The sequence below is a fragment of the Ostrinia nubilalis genome, chromosome 28 (genome assembly GCF_963855985.1).
Source record: "Ostrinia nubilalis chromosome 28, ilOstNubi1.1, whole genome shotgun sequence".
In the NCBI taxonomy this organism is placed as follows: domain Eukaryota; kingdom Metazoa; phylum Arthropoda; class Insecta; order Lepidoptera; family Crambidae; genus Ostrinia; species Ostrinia nubilalis.
In genome coordinates this window covers 1,846,726-1,870,100 of record NC_087115.1, presented here as the reverse complement: position 1 = coordinate 1,870,100, position 23,375 = coordinate 1,846,726, and the positions used below count along the sequence as shown (strand labels likewise).

The 23,375-nt window shown below is 36.9% G+C and overlaps 1 protein-coding gene and 1 long non-coding RNA gene across 2 annotated transcripts in view; one reads left to right on the top strand and one right to left on the bottom strand.

Moving 5' to 3' along the window:
* Nucleotides 1-2,948: 2,948 nt before the first annotated feature.
* LOC135085257 (uncharacterized) lies at nucleotides 2,949-3,972 on the bottom strand. Its single transcript, XR_010260048.1, has 2 exons — nucleotides 3,454-3,972; nucleotides 2,949-3,167 (listed from the first exon to the last, which is right to left on the bottom strand). It is a non-coding gene; the product is annotated as an uncharacterized LOC135085257 (long non-coding RNA).
* Nucleotides 3,973-6,197: 2,225 nt separating this feature from the next.
* Nucleotides 6,198-23,375, top strand: part of LOC135085188 (uncharacterized) — a 66,388-nt gene continuing 49,210 nt past the window's right edge. Inside the window, exon 1 of the mRNA XM_063979940.1 lies at nucleotides 6,198-6,506. Coding sequence (XP_063836010.1) covers nucleotides 6,198-6,506 — 309 coding nt within the window. The remainder of the gene's footprint in view (nucleotides 6,507-23,375) is intronic.

The following is a 23,375-nucleotide window of genomic DNA, read 5'->3' as shown; positions in this document are numbered from 1 at the left end:
ATTTTGTATTTTTAGTAAGTTTTAGATTATATTCTTCAAAATAAAAATAAAAAAAATCGCGCTCGAGCATGCCGGATTAACATTTTTTTTTTACAAGTTCGCGACCCGTCCGAAATTAAAAAAGTGGTTTGAAAAATGTATAATATGTATCGAAGCTATTTTTTTAAATTGCAGAATATAATAAATACACGGTTTTAAAAGTAGCTTAGATATGGCTTTAACTATTTACAAACCACTTTTTTATTTCGGTTTGTAACAAGAGAAATCACGAAAGATTATCTGTGGCGCAAGTTTTAGAGGGGTAAGTAAGCTCCTTAAATATTTTTGTTACTATTACTTAAAAAAATAGATTAAAAATTTACTCTTCGTGCTTTTTTCAAAGCAAAATCTTTTACACAATCGTCGATATCAAATTGTATCTCATTTTCAATTGCCAGTATAGCCACAGAATAGTATTAAGTACTACGTACAGAAGTTTTACTTCGCGAAGGTATTTAAAAAAATGTATGCTCAATGTCATTAACAATATGGTGTAATTTAGCCTGTCTCAAGAGTCAAGCACCATTTTGTTGACAAACGTCAGTGATCGGCACTGCGCCGAAGCTATAGGGCTGACTTCGGTAAAATGATGTGACGTGAGGTGCCAAACTGCGGAAAATGGCGGAGGAAATACATGATTTAGCATGAATTATCATGAATAATATTAACTACTTATTTACCTCTCAGTGTCTTGAGGCAACTTAAAAAAGTACATTCTGTGTTTTTATTATTATTTAGGCAGTTAAATACTGCACAGTATTTAGTACACCATTTTCTTTATTTTCTTCCATCATACACAAGAATACGCGTGCGTAAGTCAATGTTCGCTCGTATGTGAGACCTTGTCGAATAGTATCCTGTAGGTGGGCCATCGTGCGTGTTTTGTTTTCGATGTAAACTCGTGGAGATGAACAGGCCTGGTATAGCTAGATTTGTTAGTCTCAACGTAGACATAGTCGACCTTTTTTTTTCTTGTTCATGCAATGTTTTTTTTCTTATCCGCCGCCCCCTTTCATATGCCGCCCGGGGCCATGGCCCCCCCTGCCCCCCCCAAGCTACGCCACTGGCCGTACAAAATGTACCTCTCATTAGGTCTTTAACTTCGGATTTTTATTGTCATGCAAATGACCAGTTTAGCTTTTGGCGCTGAACAAATAAGATGTAAACTAAGTTAGAGTAAGAAATCATTTTTCAGAAAGTAAATTATTAAATAACACAACTCTGTACCTACTTCATACAATTAAGTTATTTTTTCCTTATAAATGGGTTTTATAGTTAAGCATAATAAGTAAAAACTATTTTAAATATTAAAAAATCTTCCAGCTTTTACACATTTTTCGATATTTATGTTGTCCCGAAGTGGTAGATATGGCTAAGCTATATATATTATTATTATGTCAACGTGAAGTTGTGAACTCTATCAGTTTATAATATAATGCGTTAGATTGTAAACTAACAGTGAGTTACTTTAGGTTAGATTTTAATTTAACTACGTCAGACTATAATCTGATGGAATTCACAATTTTACGGTGACATATACATATACAAGATGTCCCAAAAACTATGGATAACCTTACTATCGATAGGCCTGCTCAATAATTAACGATTTTTATTTTTAGAAAAATGCTATCTGTGATTGGTTTTTCTCATGAAATTCAAAAAGTAGTTCCAAAGTTTAAAAAAAAAGAAGAAAAGGAAAATTCAATTCGTAATATGCAGGGCTAAGATGCGCGCCGTGATAAACTGCTATCGCGGCGTTATATCGATTTTTACGTCACTATATCGTTTTATCTACCGGCGCTAACATGGCACCCCGAAAATTATCATGTCATCTGTCAAAATGTGATAGTGATAGATTTGTTTTTTTTTTTGTGATAAACCTGGCAAGCCCTAACATGAAGCGCTAACTATATCATATTTTGACATCACGATAGGATAGGATGTGGTGTTTTTATCGTCCTCGATCCTTGCCCACGATAGCAAGACGATAGGAGATTAACTTTTTTGCTAGCTACTTTAACTCTATTTATTTATCATTTATAATGGTAAATGACATTTTACGACTAATTTGAGGCTAGTAAAATTCAAAGAAAGGAATCTAGCACCTTTGTGATACTTTTACTTCTAGGTGGAGATTGAGTTCTAGTTCAAGAGTTTATCAGTGTGAGGCGAATCTTGCGACAGTTTATAATCGCTAGCTGCAAAATCTTAGTGCTCCCACAGTCCCACCCACATATTAATTATTACATTACCTACCTTGTAAAATAACCATTACTTACCTACTTAGGTAGGCAGTCAACAGTACATCAGACAATACATATTAAGTTGCAAATGTCGTGAGATACCCCACAGTGTTTAGCTTGATTTAAGTACCTACTGTCATCTGTACTGTACATAATCTTGTAAAATTATTGAAAATGGGGCGGAATGTGGTGACCGAGCTTCTTGTGTCTACATCAAACAGTGGCAAGGTCATTGTCAGAAATTAGCATTGGGTGGGATGTGTAATCAAACTTGCTATAATAACAATGAGAATAAATGAATTTTACTAATTTTATAACTTGATGGTGATACCATACATACATTCCACATTACTATCAATCCTCCATGTGGTCTTTTTTAAGGGCTTTAATGTGACAGGATGATAATCTTGTACAATTTATTCCATTATAATAAATTCATCATCATCTCAGCCATAGGACGTCCACTGCTGAACTTAGGCCTCCCCCAATACTTTCCATGTTGCCCGATGGGGCAGCAAGGTTCTGGGGTGGAGGCCGGGTACCGGAATACGCAGCGTGGGACGTCCACCCACAAGGTGGACCGACGACATCATAATGGTAGCAGAAAGGCGCTGGACGCAGGCAATAAATTCATTATTGCAGTGTAATTTCAAAATAATTCAACCATTATTTACAAAATCTTTATTTGGAAAACTTTTGTTTTACAATAGCTATTTATAAATTCAAATACAAACAGAATTCCATGAATTGGTTAGCCTAGCCAGTACCCTTGAAGTTTTTCTTGCTGATTGTTATTGTAAATTTTCATGATAGTGAGCAAGACTTGATTATGTCTGCTTTAGAATGAAATAATCACTCATAATCCCACACTTCTTCATCCACTGTCTGAAAAAAGAAAGAATATTATTTAAACACAATTATAAATATTACAATTACATAAACAGTTCATAAATAGAAACATTTACTTAATCCTATTTGTATTTTAAGTTTACATACAAAATATTGATCACAATATTATTACACGGTGAAAGAACTATGTGAAATAAATATAGGAAAGAAGGTGAAAGCTTATTTGTAGGAATAAAGATATTTTTCCTTTTCTCCGGTGCTGTTACTTATGAAAATCAAGATCTGCGGAGTATAGCTAATATTTTAGACTTTAGGTACTTACTTTGCTACTTATGAGTGTAACTTTATTTCTCAAATCTCAATAAACTTTCTGACTGCTTCATGTAAGTTGAATAATTACTGTAAACCTCGCATTATGGGGTAGGTAGTGGAGTTCGGTTATTCTGTTAATTTTGAAGACTTCATTCTTTAATCTAGTATTAAACTATGGGTATGATTAGGAATTCTTCATTGTTTTTCTTAAACTTGGTTATCTCTTCGTTTGATATTTTCCGTACTTTAGAAATATTAAAAATAAGACTGGAAACATAAAAATACAATTTTAAAAACACAAACAAATACAATCAAGCAGTCATGTAATGTCAACAAAATTGATATAACTTTTTTTTAATGACGTTCTCACTGCTTTAAGATATGTGTTTTTAGCCGAATTAGTAGCAGAAATGAACGAGATTGAACGAATGAGCTAAAATATTTCAAGGTTGGCCAACATAATAACGCAATTTTTTCTTAATATGGCAACAATTCGGTTATCACGCGATAGCTGTCGATAGACTTTTCTATCGATGGTCCCATGTTAGGGAAAATGATAAAATTATCTACGTGATCGAAAATTGTCTTATCATATCATGTCATTGTCGATGCGCGCATCTTAGGCCTACTGGCATCGCAATCACAGGTGTCAATTTTCTAAAAATCTTTAAATACAAAAAAAAACTCAAAAATCTCGAAAACCATGATATTTTTACCTTAGATAGACTTCCGATAGTTACAAGGTTTTTGGGACACCATAAATGTAAAGTCTTTGATTGTAGGTATTTGTCAAAAATATACCTATTGGGGAAAAACGCAAACGTGGACGTTCGATTATTATGACAGATAAAATGCTATTTCATTTAGATAAACTGCAGTGCACGATAAAAAAATTGAGAGTATTTTTTAAATAACTGATGTAATGTAACACATTTACTGTGCGCTAGTTATTATTAGATATGCATTCATCTAATAGCTTCTCTTTTTTAATAGATAGCAATGCGTCACGAACTTAAATTGCTGCTAAGATTTTAACATTTTGAGGTAATTATTTTGCTGTGCAATCAGTATTTTTGCTTAGAATTCGGATTTTTTTAGTATGCAAAAGGATGATTTTCTGACTTGCAGTTAAATACTACCCTTATTAAATTAAATAAGTAGGTACAGTGTTATGTAACTTTTAAACATCAACCCGTGTATTTATTCATTTATTTTCCAACACTTTTATGTAGGTCGTATACTCGTGCCAAACTGCATTGCAGTTGGTAAGCTTTCCAGTATTTCGTGGATGATATAAGTATTTAGTTAAATGCATACTAAACTTAACCAACTTTAAGTCTTAAAAACTTCAACTGTTGGGTTTAACTATTTACACCGCCACATACTTAAACAGTTTATTTTTAACGTCTCTATTAGTCCTAAAGTGACAAATCTATGAAAGTGGTTAAAACTTATCACTCATCATCATCATCATTTCAGCCACAAGACGTCCATTGCTGAACATAGGCCTCCCCCAATGATTTCCACAATGGCCGGTTGGTAGCGGGACGTTACCTCTATATTTTATATTTATTTGTTTTAAATTTTAACTAAGTATAATTAAACCTAATTATATTCCGTTAGGTGTTTTTTTTAATTTCAAAATCCGATCTTTTTTAATTAGTCAATGAGTTTTTGTTAAAGAAAATGTCGACTCTACATTTATCGTACATATTATTAAAAGGCGCGATTCGCTTTATTGCAAGTACATAATGTTTTTACTTATTTATTTGTCGACTTTGATTCAATAATTTCACGTAACTTAAAAATAAGTAAATCATTACCTAGTTAATAAGATTTCGAATAACTGAAATTGTATCACCAATAAACATTATAAAAATAGCTATGCTAATTTATTTCTATAGTTTTTAAGATACATTAATTAGTAAGTAAGACTTAATGTATGAGCACTGGCACTCTCTGCCAATCAACCTTTGGATTAAGCTGAAAAACATCTTTAGGCGGCTTTAAAATGCAAAAAGAATAAAAAAACTGACTGAATACATTTTATTGTATTTACACCACAAAAAAACTTACAAATAAAAGTAAGTAATAAGAAAAGTCGAAACTTTACAATATACGCGGACTTATCGCTGGCAAGCAATTTCTTCCAGACAATCTAGTGACATAGTTGTTTAAATAAAGGCGAAGGTTATTAGTTACCTATATTCTTTTTAAATAAATGTAATAGAGAAAAAGTATAATATAAAGTTACATAATACTTAACTTATTAACTAGCTCAGAATTGAATGCGCAACCCTTTTGGTGCACTGCACCAATCTCCCAACAGTACCACTGGCGAATAGTAGGTCTAAAATATAGGTTCACAAGCTCTAGACCCAATTCAGGCTGACCTACATTTCAGAAATAAACAAACTCGTGGATTTTTGCACAAAAATGGCCTAAACTATGTTGCCTAGTTGTTAATATTGTTTTGTTGCTGTTAGTTAGAAGTTAAAGAGATTAATTTATGTATAAATGCCGTAATATCCGCATTTTGTTTTAATTTTGCCGTATTGCGGAAGTATTAATTGAATTCTGCTACTTGGTAAGCATTAAATCTAATTTTCACTTTAAAATAAACAATCAAATTAATTAAAAAACCAAAATGGCGTTTGACAGAAAAAAACCCGCGTAAATTAGGTCGAAAAGAAAATTAAAACGTCATTACAGATTATACAACAATTTTTGTTCGAGCGTGTGTGGATTTTGAAAATGGAACGCGGGCTGCGCGCGCCGCTCCATCGACCCGATATGTGTTATCGCCAGTGTAAGACCAACCTCCAGGCGGGTTGGCCGCATGCCTTTATGGGCGAGCTTCAATACCCCGGCGCGCCAAGCGTCGTAGAGGACGAGAGGCAGTATCGGGCCCCCTTCAGGCGCGCCCCACAGTACAGATGGCCCGCGCCGCAGCCCCCACAGCCGTCGGCCTTCGCCCCGTGGCGTAGGGCGCCCGCTCCTCCGCGCCCACCGGACTACAGACGGAGCGCCTCTTACCCAGGGAAGCCCGACGAGCCTTACCAGGTACGCTGTCATTTAAAAAAGAAACGTCATAAAACCTCTTTCGTGAGCCACGTCATGTTTTTTTTTTGTAAAAAATATCGATTTTCCTAACAACTGAACGATTGTTATCTGTAATGTAACCAAACTGCTATAAACATAAAACATATGTATTTATGTTGACAAAACGAACACCTCACTGTAAATTTAAAACGTTACGTAAATTAGCAACTTAAATTGTTTCGAACCTCTTTTTTGAAACGTCAAAACGTCAAACCTCTTTTCAGGTCTTCCAGTACGTAGTTTAATCGATAACTCGTCTCTGTCCCTCTTTATGGGGTGCGATAGGGACGGCATTTGTTTTATTCTCAAATCTCTTGCCATGAAAATGGTGATTTTGCGGTGACCCAATTCCCGACCGTTTGATCTAGTTCCGCAAAGGCTGTACCTACTTTGAAGGAAAAAATGTATTTTCTCTGCTTACTTTTTGACGCATTATGACGCAAATTAAACGTTCTGAATGATGATAATCTAATATTTTTATTGTAACACAACTTTGAATGTTAGTCTAAAAGTTTATGCCTTTTTCCAGTGAAAATTGAAAATTATGGCCATTTCAATTACCTACTCTGTTAGGTAGGTATTGAAGCTGTAAATTATTTTACTGAAATAACGTTTTACAAAGTAGTGCGTCTTCTTAATCGAATAAAATAACAAAAAAAAAAGTGAATAAAGAAATTGTAATTAATAATTTAACAATGTTAAAAAATAGTTAAAAATTTTAAGTGGCAAATATCACCTGTGGCAAAAAATTAGCAAAGAAATAAAAAAAAATTAGATTTTTCAAATTAATTCAAAACATTTAGGTACGTCTACTATGGAAAACAAAAGAAGGAAAATTGAAAATTACGCCTTGCTCGACTACACGGAATTTTATTCGTTTCAGAACTCTTTAGAGAGTAGAGACGTTTTTTACGTAGATTAATAAATACCAATTTGTATCCGAATTGGTTCAGATTCGTGATAATAATGTTTCTTGTCCCTTTAGAAAAAGTGACATAGGTACGTGACAGTTTTAAGTCCGAAATCGCTTCGTTATAGCTTTGTTATCCTACCTACTAATCTACGTAGTTTCTTCATAAAACCTAAGTGTTATAAACATAATATAAAATAGTAGGTACATATTAGATAGTGAACTCGAAGCCTCTAAAGCTGATTTTTTATACTTTGATATAAATAGAGCTTTTTAAAAAGCGTAAACGATAGTATAAAAGACTTAATTTCACAACAATTTGCTAATGCGAAGTAAATATTTAAAAAAAACGACGCTGTAAGACATTTATTTGAATTTTTTACTAAAATGAAAATATTTTTTTACATAAAACATAATAATATTTAAATGTGTTTATTTAAGTATCGTATGGTAGCTGAATTCTGTCTTAATCTACAATTTTTTTAAAGGAATTAGCATTGTCATTCCCAAGAAAAAACTAAAATTTGTAAGATACCTACTTGCTAGCTTACAAATTTTTTTGAAATTTTCCTACTGAATTTCAATTCAGTCGAAATCCTACTTTAATATGAAAAAGCTCGTATTTTGCAAATGATTTTTTGTGAATTGAAATTAATTTTCTTTAGTTACCGAGTATAAATAAATTAATGTCCCTAAAATACTTAAGTAAACCCTTGATAAAGAATTGACGATTATTGTGACTGAGTTTCTTGCGCTGCTTCTTCTCAGCACTGGCCCATTTAATGTCCCAAGCAGTGGTAGGGATAAAGTAATACGGCACTTGTAAAAGAGCTTTTTAAAAGCTAGAGTTCAATTTCTAAAATGATAATTCGACTATCTTCATCAGTTATGTTTTTTTTATCCACAACGGGCAAGCCTTTGGCCTGCATCTCACCTAATGGTAAGTGATGATCAGGCCGAAGGTGGAAGCGAGCTTCACATGGAATCCTCAACCACAGAGGAACTGGGTATCTTATCTTTAACTACTCGTACTGGAAATCAAAAATGCTGTTAACATTGTTTTTATGGCGACAGACTTAGGTAAAATGGTGGTAGCTACTAGCTAGCCAGGTGGACTTAGAACAAGTCCTACCACCAACCAAACCGAACAGAAAAATCTGCCCCCACTGGGAATCGAACCCGGGACTTCTGGGTCTAAAGTAGGTGGTCTTACCACTTGAGCACAGGCACGGGACTATTCCTACATCTCGTTCTCACCGCTGCAACTCCTGTGTAGCCATGATCTACAGCTTGTCCGCCAATAACCCAACCAGTGAAAGCCAAGTTTGTCCCGGGGGAAAGTTAAACTGTCATTGGACCCGCAACGAAATTAATCAGAAGAACATAGAAGGAGTTCGAAGTTAAGGTTCGACTATACCATAGACAGACAGAGGCGTTCCTCAGCAGTTTATTAATAGATAGACGAATCCGTGGGCTTGCACTAGTCTACAAAATGCGTCGTACTTACTTACTACACGATATGAAACATGGTATCATACGTTATAATCATATGTATGTCGTACCAAGGCCATGGTACAGTTTTCAGCATCGTAGTATACAATTTTGCTAAAAAATAGGATCTATTACAGTTGGATAAGATACCAGTGTTTACCTTGTGTTGTAGACTGTACACTGAATGACTTTCAGGGGGGTAGGAAATGCATAGAAGTTTTGTAACTTTATTTATGTTTTTTAAGTGTATCTTAATTCCTTAAAGACAATTTGTGACAACGTAGAGAGCCTTTGACAAAAATAATTATTTTACCACTAGCTTTCCGCCCGCGGCTTTGCCTGCGTGGAATTTTGTCTGTCACAGAAAAGCTTTATCGCGCGCGTCCCTGTTTCAAAAACCGGGATTAAAACTATCCTATGTCCTTTCCCGGGACTCAAACTATGTCCCTGCCAAATTTCATCGAAATCGGTTCAGTGGTTTAGGCGTGAAAGAGAGACAGACAGACAGAGTTACTTTCGCATTTATAATATTAGTACAGACTAGTATAGATACAGTGGAAGATCTTGGGATCTCACCTGACAGAAAGTGATGATCAGGCCCAAAGCGGAAACGAGCTTCTCTTGAATTTCTCAACCACACAGGAACTGGCTATCTTACCTGCAACTGCCGAAACACATGTTAACATAGTTAATATTATTTACCCTTTCTTTCTCTGAAAAACATCAATCTTTTAAACTGCGATCTCCAACCCGCCTGCCAAGCGTGGGGATTATAGCAAAAACCCTCCACTCTAGTGGAGGAGGCTCGTAGTCCAGCAGTGGACTGTAAAGGCCTGTTGATGATGATGAGAACCCTTTCTTCAGCTTCTTGTATCCTGTTTTTTTATTTCATATTTTGTCACTTCATCATATTGGCCTCTTGGCTTCACTGGCCCATTTATTGCCCTGAAAGAAGTGGGTTTCCCTTTCTTGCAACATTTTTCATTAATGCTCTAAGCTGCTTCTATTGGTCTTAGCGTGATGGTATAGCATAGCTTATAGCCTTCCTCAATAAATGGAGTATGCAACACAAAAATAATTGTTTCATTTAAAAAAAAAACAATCTTATGAAGTCTAAATTTTGCAACGGCACGGTTAAACCAAACAAAAAAATGTGTTAAATTGGCTACGCAGCGTCTCTATGTTTTTATCTTTTGCATTTTCAGGCGATATAGCACTAAACTACTTAATGTGTGCATTTTACATAATGTATTTAAACTGAATATAACATACTTAACATACTGAAAGACAATTCTAATTGTACAGCGTTGACAACGAATATTGTATATTGTATACAACTTAGTGACTTAATTGTACCTAGTGGTTCTGTAAAAGCCAGCGGTTGCAAGTTCGATGCCTTTTAATGGCAGATGTTAGTGTCTTAAATTATTCTTGTCGTGTCGACAACAAACCTATACAGCCCAAAACTCCGCCACAAGAGTGGCGTAGTCAGTAGCCTTCATTAAATCTTCCTGCGTGTAGTTGTTTGGGCATGCAGGGCACGACATCATGTGCTTCGTCGACTGGGGAACAAAACCACACTTGCACTCCAAGTTTGAGCCATCCAAGAATCCCCACCTGAACAGATTGTCCTTATAGATGGTAGTGTGATGAGTTAGTGATATGACATGTGTACTATCATCATCATCATCATCATCATTATCAGTTCATTTAGTCTCCACTGCAGGAGCACGACTCTCTCTAATTTACCAGAGGTACTTAAATGAAGTTATACCTACACCTACACTCCCCACTGGCCAGACGGGTTGGGGAGGCTGATCTTCACTTAAACGTCCCTTAGTCACCTCTTACGACATTCACGGGAAAAATGGGTTAACTCAGCTGTTATTCATCATCATCATTTCAGCCACAGGACGTCTGCTGAACATAGGCCTCCCCCAATGATTTCCACATCGCACGGTTGGTAGCGGCCTGCATCCAGAGCCTTCCTACCTTTATCAGGTCGTCGGTCCTCTTTGTGGGTGGTTGTTTTTATTCAGATTTATGTAAAAAATATGTAAAATATTGTATCACAAAGCCTATCTTTCAAGACCTATTTATTGTATTTAAAATACTTTTATCAGAGCAAATAACAAACTATTAAATACAAATTAAACTGTTCAAAATACCCGCAATTACCTACTACACATTTTCCTGTATTTAGTGATAGTCACTAATTAGGTATTATAATTACCTGTTTATGAAAATTGCCTCAATTATTTGTCCTTTTCCAATTAACTTAGGCCCAGAACACAGTGAAATACAGAAGTGACGATAGCACTACAACTCACTATTAATGAGTCATATTGGAAATACAAACAAATACAGAAAACATATAATTTCAGATAGGTAATTCATACCCGAAATCATATGTACACCTAAACTAGCTGTGCCTGCAACTTCGTACGCATAAGAAATACTCGTAGTTTGAATAGGTAATATTTTCTGTTTTTGCAACATTTTCTTTACTGCTCCGCTCCTATTGGCTGTAAGGTGATGATATATAGCCTAAAGCCTTCCTCAATAAATGGTCTATCCAATACAAAAATAATCTTTTAAATCAGACCAGTAGTTCCTGAGATTAGTGCGTGCAAGCAAACAACTCTACCCGCAAGATCAGCGTGGGGTGTGCGCCAAATCCTCCATTTGCCAGGTAAATTAGAGGGTTGTGCTCGAGTGGAGACTAAATGACTGATGATCTATTTTGTTCTGAACTAATCGTGCTCTTGCCGTGGAAACTAAATACAGCCTCTATTGGCTCTATTAGTGTAATTTCGAAAAGCCTGCGCTCCGGCGTTTTTTGTATGGAGTTACATACTTCGCTCCGTGAAGGAATTCGATTTTGAGAACGATCGAAAAGTGCCACTTGTCTAATGATGATGACCTATTTTGCTCTGAAAATGAAATACGGTTGACATCCGTCCAAGATTCCCCGGATCTGTCCCTAGTTTAGAGCGCGTTTTTTTTTGTCCGGGGAGCGTCCGAGAGGGGTTTCATTTGTTGTCCGGGCTTAAAAAGTCTTACGCCGACGCGATTAAGTTTTTAAAAAACCTGTTGACATATCCGGACTCTGGGCTCCAAAATCCATGGTTTTCACGCGACTTGTCCTGGCTGCCAAATTTTAAAGGTAACCCTCTGAAACATGGCTCTTTGGGTGGGAAAATATTACCCACATTTCAAACTCAATCTTACCATTTCCTTACAAAGTCTTGCGTTAGTTACGTAAAAGCAAAAGGAATGAATCCATACCATTGTGTTGTTGAAAAACGTCGTGTTCGAACCAAAACAAACAAAAATGGCGGACATTTCGTTTGAATTTACAAGCGGTATCGGAATTTGACGTGGTATGTGTCTGTTTACGTGTGGTACACGTACCAACCATGCTTTTGGGTCATCGAAGAAAGAAGAAAGAAAGAAAAATGATTTATTCTATGAACACAACATCCTACTAATCCTACTAATATTATAAATGCGAAAGTTTGTGTGGATGTCTGGATGTTTGTTACTCTTTCACGCAAAAACTACTGAACGGATTTTGATGAAACTTTGCAGTATTATTGTTTATAACTCAGAATAACATACAGGCTATAATTTATGACGATCTGTGACAAAATAAATTTCACGCGGTTGATAGCCGCGGGCAAAAGCTAGTAATAGAAAAAAGATAACAATAATAATAAATTAAAGTGGACTACTACCACTAGGTGGACAGACGATCTGGTGAAGGTCGTTGTGGAAATCCTTGGAGAAGTCATACGTCATCATGACGTCAAGCAGTGGACGTCTTTGGGATTATTCTTCGTTTATTAACTTCGGATCGTTATTGTTTATGGAATAAATGACTATGACTATGAAACGAATGAAGAAATTAAGTAGCAGGTAGAACATTTACTCTGTCGTTACACCTGACATAATTGCTTAATCATCATCAGATTAGGGAAGTCCACTGCTGGACATAATGCCTTCCTCAATACGCGCTATTTGGCCCTGTAATAATTTTTTAAATTATCATAATTAAAGATCACATTAATTACTAAAATAATCTACTGAAAATCTGTCGAATTCAAAATTGACGAAAAATGCGTTTCTCTAACATTATTTTGATTGTAAATTAAACAAAATATCGGCACACCTGTAAGGAAAAGATTTCATAATATTATTATACATACTTACTAGTATTTCGATCATTGATGATGTTGAATTTATCTGGGTCCTAATAAAAAAAGTTGAATCATCAAACGTCATCTTGAAAAACGGTAACGTAGCACTTTTCATGCAAAGATTTTTTCTAAGGACGTTTTCGTGAACACTAATCTGCCTAAGAAATTGTTTTACCACCTACAAAGTACCCTGAATTAAATACCACATTAAAACAGTAAAAAATATTAACAATTTGGTTTTTTAAAGTTATTTAAAAAAAAAAAATTCGTGGCGAAACACCCCTGCCCAAAGCCGAAAAGAAAAACGCACCACATACGCCGTATTCACAAACATTACTATGAGGTCGCACAGTGCGCGTGGACGCACAGACACACGAACCAATCACAGAGCTCTATTCAACGCTGTGCGTTCGATTAGCTGCTTCGCTTAAGCAAGCATCGTTTGTGAATACGGGCGTTAGTTTTTTATACAGGGCAAAGACGCAGGGCAGATATGACCTACTTTTGGCTGGCGCAGTGCGGAGGTCCCGCCTACCGCCTACGTGAAACGGAACGTTGATAACTCCTTGGTTTTGTATTGGAAACAAACGAATGATACTATTGTTTATTGTTTACAAGTAAAGGGTGTTTTCGTACAACACAACTTTTATCTACGTTTATTTTAAAGACTAAACCATTGAAAAGAGGCTGACAATTTGGGGTTGACTTTTCAATCGTTGGATAACTTAACTGAAGAATAAGTTTGCACATAGACAGTTTCAGTATGGAAAATACGTCAAAAAGACAAGTTTATTCTTCAGTTAAAAGATATCTAATGATTGAAAAATTAGCCCTCGAACCAATATTTATAACTATGTAATATTAAACCGTGAAAAACAGGCTGACAATAGTGACTGAGTTTCTTGCGCTGCTTCTTCTCAGCACTGGCCCATTTATTGTCCCGAAGCAGTGGTAGGGTTAATACTGGGACGTGTAAAAGTGCTTATTAAAAGCCGACTTGCAAAAATAAAATGAGTTTTAATATAGCCAGGCACCTCTCCCATACGTCAGGCACTCACTGACTTATGTGCAATTATCTATAGCGACTAGGTAACTATTTCACCAAGTGGGTGGGAAGTGGGAAACACGCCAATAATTCCCAAAACCCTTATCAGGAACCAAGCTGTTATCAACAAATCAGTGGCCCACAATGTGGTCACTGATAACAGCGATTGGTGCCATAAATATTGAGTTAATGACCTGTTATCAGTGAAAATAATGCTAGGTAATAAATTTTGAATGTATTTATAGCATTTTTTTCATAATTAACACCTTGTGGTAAACATACTTATGTATTTTTATCATCATTTAGTCTCCACTGCAGTAGCACGACCCTCTAATTTACCAGAGGCAAATGGAGGATTTGTCCTACACTCCCCACGCTGGCCAGACGGGTTGGGGAGCCCTGATGTTCGCTATATATCCCTTCCCTTTGAAGGGAGCTATATCCCTTCGTTCGTTCGTTTCAGCCAAATGACGTCCACTGCTGGACAAAGGCCTCCCCCAAGGATTTCCACAACGACCGGTCCTGTCAAAGTCAAAGTCAAAGTAAAAATTTCTTTATTTGTTTAGACTAATAAATAGTTCTTACAAATCGTCATTTGGTCTTAAAAGGAGCCTCTACATGTCTCATAATATTTTTACTCTGTGCTGCCCGCATCCAGGTTCTTCCCGCGACCTTCACTAGATCGTCGGGCCACCTAGTGGAAGGCCTGCCCACGCTACGTCTTCCTCCCATAGTCGCCTCTTAAGATATCCACACCCCATGGTGGACGTTTTTCATTGTAATTAAAGAGTTCTGATCTATTACATCGCATGCTTAGTTTTAAATGAGTTTGCCTGTATTTATTAAAATAAGTCTTTAAACACTATTAGTTAAGAGCTACTTGAATGACTCTACATTAGTTTTTTGTATTAATAAAGTAGTAGAGTTAGGCTAAATGCTCTATTTGTTCTGATGATGACGATGATTGTCCCGTCTGAGACCTGAACCCAGTACCTTTGAGAGTCGAAAGAATTCAGTCTTCATTCCTGTTGGATAATTTACATAATATTTTCTACTATCTTTCCGGCCGCGGCTTCGCCCGCGTGGAATTTTGTCTGTCACAGAAAAGCTTTATCGTGCGCGTCCTTGTTTCAAAAACCGGGAAAAAAACTATCCTATGTCCTTTCCCGGGACTCAAACTATCTCTATGCTAAATTTCATCAAATTCGTTTCAGTGGTTTAGGCGTGAAAGCAAGACAGACAGACAGACAGAGTTACTTTCGCATTTATAATATTAGTAAAGACTTGCCGGACGGCCCGCCCCGGCTTCGCACGGTTGCAATGGAATTTTCCGGCTTTTCTCTTTTATAATATGCATGTTTTTTTACCCATTAACCTTCCTCTTGAATCACTCTATCTATTAAAAACCGCATCAAAATCCGTTGCGTAGTTTTAAGCATACATAGCAACAGACAGCAACTTTGTTTTATACTATGTAGTGATAGTGATTCGTCCGGTTTGAAAAAATATTATTGTGTTGGATAGCCCATTTATAGAGGAAGGCTTTAGGCTGTATAACATCACTCTTCAGCCAATAGGGGCGGAGCAGTAAAGAAAAATTTAGCACAAACGGGAAATAATTATTCAAACTATTTTCACGCGTACGAAGTCGCGGGCACAGCTCGAGCTAGTGTACTTAGAATCAACATTTTGATCAAAGATGGTTGACAAATCTAAATTCCATATTTGAATGTTTTTCAGCTGAAAAGACTCTAGAAAATTCATTTTCTTATCGCAGCCGTAAAATTCAAGGTTCTGGCCGGTTATGTAACCACAACACGGGGCATATACCCGTCTCGCTCTATCGCTTTGTTCCGCGAACGAGAGACAGAGACGGGTAGAGTCGTCAGTGTCAACTTTCGAGTGTAAAGAGGTGTAATGCAGTTTTGCGATGCTCTTTTTATTTTTTATTTACTTTTTTCGAACGCCGATTTGAAAGAAAAGTTAAATGCATTCGACACGATACTCCAGTGGGTCTAGACAAAGTGCAAATTATAATCGCAAACCAGTCGAAAAGTGGTCGAAAAGCCCCTTTTTTGTATGGAGTTTTGACGGATTCGATTTTCGATTCGATCAAAAATTGCGTTTTGTCTAGGGGGGCAGTAATAATGACATGGTCAACATAGTGGTTCGCATGCCGCAGGTGTTGTAAGATTGATTGCTGGGGTTATAAAGAAGTTGACACCATTATGTTTTCAAGATAACTCTTTAACAGTCACTTTGGTTTTCCTGCGGATGTCTTCATTTCTGTTTCGATCACTTGTTTGCCGGTTTTAACAAACATTCAAGTCTACTATTATGTTTTACAGGCCATGTATTTTATGGGGTGCCGTAAATAGTAGATCGTACTCTGTGACTCTCCCATAGAGGGCTCTCCTTGCCTCTAGCAAGGGACCTCATTGGCTGAAATCAATGAAACGTCAAAAGTTTGTGACAATTACCATACTCTATTGTTTCATCTATACTAACTAATATTATAAATGCGAAAGTAACTCTGTCTGTCTCTCTTTCACGCCTAAACCACTGAACCGATTTTGATGAAATTTGGCATAGAGATAGTATAAGTCCCGGGAAAGGACATAGGATAGTTTTTATCCCGGTTTTTGAAACAGGGACGCGCGCGATAAAGTTTTTCTGTGACATACAAAATTCCACGCGGGCGAAGCCGCGGGCGGAAAGCTAGTAACTACATATCGCTACTTTTCACGTCATAATGTACTTACAAACCCATCCTAAATGGTACCCAACAGCGGCAGGGCCCGAAATTTGCACGCTTATCGGTCGTTGACTGATAACACGTTTTTTGACCCCACAAACTGGGTGAGCGGGTGAACATAATACTTGACGAATTACTGTTACGTCAAACACTTTATCAATAACAGAAATGGGAACAGGTGTTTCAAAACAAAACAATTTACATGTAAAATTGGGTACAAAAGTTTGACTTATCATCAAGTCATTTAGTCTCCACTGCAGGAGCACGACCCTCTCTAATGTACCAGAGGCAAATGGAGGATTTGTCCTACACTCCCCACGCTGGCCAGACGGGTTGGAGGCCTGATGTTCGTATATTATGTCCCTTAGTCGCTTACGACTTCCACGAGAAGAGTCAGGGTGGTAGGATGTTTTTTAATCCACAACGAGGAAGATCTGATAGAAACTGACGATCGTGGAAGCGAGCTCCACCCGGAATCCTCAACCATAGAGAATCTGGTTATCTTACCTTGTCACTAGACCAGTTAGGTCACGGGGAAATTCAGGCGATGAAATCCTGAACAAAGTCTGTGATAGACTGAAATTCAACAGGACTATTCCCACCTCTCGTTCACACCGCTGCAACTCCTGTGTAGCCAGGATCTGATTCTACAGCTTGCCCGCCAATAACCCAACCAGTGAAGGTCAAGTTTGTCCCGGGGGAAAGTTAAACGTCATTCGACCCGCAACGAATTTAATCAGAAGAACATAAGAGGAGTTCGAAGTTAAGGTTTGATAATTCTATGAGCATAAAATGTACCTATCTGATATTGCCTTCCAAAACAGATAGTAGTTGCGCAAATATACAAAATTAGGTCATCAAGATGCACCTGTGGCATCTGTGTCAAGTTAAACAGAGGTCTTATCTCGTTGCAATAGAGGTTGTTTTCCAACATAAATGTAAAGCCAGATGTGCTACAACTGTGTACATTGCCTATCTGGTGTTTTGGTGTGAAAACTGTTTCTTTACTTAAACTTTTTCGGTCGTTTGACTAACGTAATGTTATCGGTTTGTTTTCGACGATTTTGTTTATGTTTTGTTTATATTATGGCGCATAGAGACCTTAACATAAAGAATTTTGAACTTTATCGGTCTTATTAATAAAAGTTACACCCTAGTTGAACTCTGGCTTAAGTTGTCATTTAGTATGGTAATGTCATTTTAATCCGGTGTTCATCCTAGGCGAAATTTATAATTAATAAGGGGGTATATGTTTAGGAGCTAATTTTAAGAAGAATTCTTGACATTGGTCTTCGATCAGGTTCACCGCCGCAGATCACAGAACACATCCATATTCCAATATGGGAAATCCTGACAGTTTCAGTGTAGGAAAATTCTTCATTAAAAAATATCCGATAATTTTATTGTTATCAGTGTTTTCTTGATATTTGCAGTATCTTTCAAAATACACCCCCTAATAATTCGGAATTAAAAATACTTATTTTCTTTTTGCCAAACTTTGCAATGCAGTAGACAGCGAAAACGTAACATGTAAATATATAAGGAGAAACTAACTGACTCACTGACATATCAACGCACAGCCTAAACTTGGAAGGGACGTAGCTTAGGTACCGTAGAGGTGCACTAAGAAAGGAATTCCCGAAATTCCCACGGGAACGGGAATTAGCGGGAAAATCCATTTGTATGAAAAATCTAAACCGCTTAAGTTAGACTCTTGAAATTTGGCATGCAGGTACCTTAGTAAACTTAAAGCTTAGTTACAACAGGATATTGCAAAATTCCCACGGGAACGGGAGTTAGCGGGAAAAAACATTTGTATGAAAAAATCTAAACCGCGTAAGATAGATGAAGGGGGTAAAACGGGATCCACGCGTACGAAGTCGCGGGCGGCCGCTAGTTTTCTATATTCGTCACGTTTCCAATATTCGCCACAAAGTAGCAAAAAGATGTGGCTATCCGTTCCCACTCCTTTCAATGTGGGTGATTGATTGCGGTTAGATGTGGGGAGGGGGTTGGAAGGGGGTTGATAGTATCACTCAATAACTGGGAGCTTGGGTAACAAATAGAGGAGCAATTAGCAGGACTTCATAAAAAGTAATAAGCCAATTAGGTAGCAACTTTTTGCAATTACGATTTTGAAACACTCCTCACAAAAAATATATAAGAGATTAGGGCTTGTTCACACGGCAATATCCCGTTTTTTTCAGGATTCCGTTTACGTCAATCATTCCGTTTGCAGCATCCCGCAAATTGGTTATTTTAACTACGAATCAAAAAACCGGGCCAGGGGGATTCGACCAAACAAGAGTAAATATTAATCTCAGAATAAACTTGTCATTTTGACATATTTCCCATACTGAAACTGTCAACGTGCTAGTTATACCAGGAGTTATTCCCGAACATAAAAGAAGCTGCGGTTAAAAACTAGTTAAAATAAACCTAATAATAAGTTTTGAGAGCTCTATCCTACTAAACTCAGTGTTTACCGTCTCTTATCTCTTATCAGTATCAGTTATCTGTTATCAGCGACAGATGTTATCGGTGGGCTAGAAGATGCTGTACCAATTCTTTTCTCAAAACAAAACTTGATAGTAGGTACGTTGAAGAAAAACTTTATTATTTTGGGTAATATCTTGTTAAAGCGTTAGAAAAACTGGTCAAGCGTAACTTTTATTTTTATTTTTTATTTATTTACGACAACCAACAAGACATTACACTAGAAGACAATCAATATTTACAACGTATTTTTAAACTTAATCTAAGTGCTGCCTTTTATAGGTTGAACGTTGAAGAGCGAGATACAGTGAGGGTTTCTCCAATTCAATTGAGTCATAGCTAAAACTACGAATTTAAGACAACCGAGTGTTTTAATTGTAGTTTTTATATCAAGTTATCAATGGCAAGTAATCTATGACCTATGTTCAGCAAATGATGATGATGATTTATCAAATAATGATTTTGCGCCTACTGGAAAAGCGAGAGACATTTCTTTACCCTGCTAATTTGCTCTGGATTATTATGAGATAAATCAGCTCTATTTGAGTTAATCTAAACTAAAAGTCTAAAGCTTTGCAAGTAAGTAAGAATAGGTCAATATTATACCAACCATCCTTAGTGTACAGCTGGGCATAGGCCTCCCCCAAAATTTTTTTTGAATTCCAGCCCATTCTACGCTAACGTACTTCTTCGGTTCTGTGACCGATACAATTATCATAAATCAGCATCTGTTGTAGTACCCCCTTTTTAACCGACTTAAAAAAGGAGCAGGTTCTAAATTCGACTGTATGTTTTTTTTTGCGATATGAATTTATTAAGATGCTCTTTATAACAATGAAATTAAATATCATTTTTGACAGACTTTCTGCAACACTGAAATTCATACAAATCATCGTTTTATTATTGAAATATTGAGTGAGTACTAATAAGGCAATAAATTGTTTTTATCAATTGGAATAGAATTGACATAACATCTCACGCCCTGTCGCAAGTGGGGCATAATGATGATAATAGGTACTCTTCTATCGCGAGGCATAGATGAGACGACGCGTAGAGAGGTCAATCGATATTAATAACGGGACTATTCCCACCTCCTCCCAAGGTTTCGAACTAACGTCTCAATTCTCTCTCAACGTATCGAACAGCGTCTTTGATCCATCGTCCAAAGTCGTATTCTCACTTTCTTTGGCCATATTACACGTGGAGGCTTCTGTTGAACGACTTGTCGTGCAAGGAAAGGTTGAGGGCACAGGAGCGCGCGGCAGGTCGCCCATGCGCTGGACTGACCAGGTCAAAACCGCACTCAATGGTCCACTCCACGAGTGCACAAGAAAGGCTGCAGTGCGGGAGGAATGGCGACGGATTGTGAGGCTTGCCACCGGACCGGGTGTGACGACCACGACCACTCTGGCGAGAGTATAGCAACGAAGAAGAAGAATTCCCACCTCTCTTTACCACCGCTGCACCTCCTGTGTTGCCAGGATCTACAGCTTGACCGCCAATAAAAACCCAACCAGTGAAGGTCAAGTTTGTTCTGGGGTAAAGTTAAACTGTCATTGGACCCGCAACGAGCCTGCGCTGCCCGCATCCAGGGACCTCCCGCGACCTTCACCAGATCGTCGGTTTACCTATTTTAAATAAAAAAATCAAACTTTATATTCGTAGCATTCTAATCCGATGATGATTGTAGTCTAAAAAATAATAGTAGGCAGAAATTCGTGGCTGTGTAGGCAACATACACACACTGTCACCTCTGCCCCATATTCTTTGACATTGTGACGCGTTATCTATAGGAAACATGATACTATCGCTGTCTGTTTGTCACACATGTGCTCCATCATAATAGAAATGGAAATGCTCCGCCAATTGAAGCGTTTTGTTTTTATTATTTTGATGATATTTATGTAGCAAACAAATGATTTAGGTTGTTTTTGCAAGTTTTGTCGTTGTAGAGTCGATGTAACACGTTTTTGTTGTATAAACGCGTTTATTACAATCTTACAAAATGTCATGTGTTTCGCAAAAAAGGACATTTTGAAAGAAAAAAGGAAAACTTGTTTATTCAGTATCACATAATTTACAAAATAGAAAATATGTTTAAATGTACATACACAAGATACTGAAAAGGTGGGCCACTCAGCGTGTGTCGTAGCATCTTAGGAATACCACGACGCTGGTCTTCATAGCTGGGCACCGTTAATCAAATAGTTAACTTCGTTAATCGTTAAACCGTTAATAAAAAAAATTAACTTCGTTAAACGTTAAAACGTTACATTTCGCAAGATTTAACGCAAGTTAACGTTAATCGTTAATCCGTTAACACATGATAAGAAAACGAAAAAAATAATTGTATGCAAGGTTCAAATAATTTCGAAAGCTTGTATCGTGCATGGAATTTATTCCTCTTTTATGTTTGCGCTACAAGCTTTCGAAATTATTTGAACCTTGCATAAGTGCAATTATTTTTTTCGTTTTAGTACAACTGCATTTCAGAATAAAAGCTTGTTTTTAAAAAAGTTTTTGAATTATTTATTATATTTTTATTTTACACTTTTTAGTAGTATCACAGAATAATAATAAGTACTACGTACAGAAGTTTTACTTCGCGAAGGTATTTAAAAAAATGTATGCTCAATGTCATTAACAATATAATTAACTATTATGGTATAATTTAGCCTGTCTCAAGAGTCAAGCACCATTTTGTTGACAAACGTCAGTGATCGGCACTGCGCCGAAGCTATAGAGCTGACTTCGGTAAAATGATGTGACGTGAGGTGCCAAACTGCGGAAAATGGCGGAGAAAATACATGATTTAGCATGAATTATCATGAATAATATTAACTACTTATTTACCTCTCAGTATCTTGAGGCAACTTAAAAAAGTACATGCTGTGTTTTTATTATTATTTAGGCAGTTAAATACTGCACAGTTAAATACACCATTTTCTTTATTTTCTTCCATCATACACAAGAATACGCGCGCGTGAGTCAATGTTCGCTCGTATGTGAGGCCTTGTCCAATAGTATCCTGTAGGTGGGCCATCGTGCGTGTTTTGTTTTCGATGTAAACTCGCGGAGATGAACAGACCTGGTAGTATCTCAATCTTAGAGCCTTGGTTCAATTACAATACAATTTAGCACCAAAGTGCTCGAAAAGACAAATCCAGCAAACCCAAACTCGATAAGTTTCCATCGTTTCGTTTAGGAATTCCTATGGCCACCTCCTGGCTCCATGATCAGGACCCTGGACATCATCTAGTACTAAAGTGCTCAAAAAGACAAATCCAACGAACCCAAATTCGATGCGAGGCCGCCGTTTCATTAAGGAGTTCCTATGACCACCTCATGACTCCATCATCAGACCAGCTCAATGGTACCATAACATTGCATTGTCATTGTACTTACATAAGTATACCAAATTTCAGCTCAATCGGTTGAGGAAAACTGGTCTTAAATTCAGTTGCAAGAGTTGTCCCACACATACTAACAAGTGCCGTTAGTGATCTGGTTACAAAAACTGTTGTTTTGGGTTCTGGAAGCCCGAACGTACTTGTCAGAACGCGTTTTTCTAGCGTTTTTCAAAGTGCCTTCTGTATATTTTTGGTAAATAGTAGGTACTGGATTAACGATTAACGGACTTAGGATAATTTAACGGAAGTTAACGAGTCCGTTAACATTTTTTAAAGTTAACTTAAAAGTTAATCCGTTAATAGAAATGTTAACTTCGTTAATTAACGATTAACGGATTAACGAGTTAATGCCCAGCTATGCTGGTCTTGAATGTCAATAATATCTTACTTAAAGTCAAAATTGGTAAAATGGTTGATAATTGATTACTAGGTCAAGCAGTTGATTCTTAACGATTTCAAGGTACAACCTGAAACACTTCACATTAGTCCTGAAAATCCAGTAAACTACAAAATTATGTTTAGAT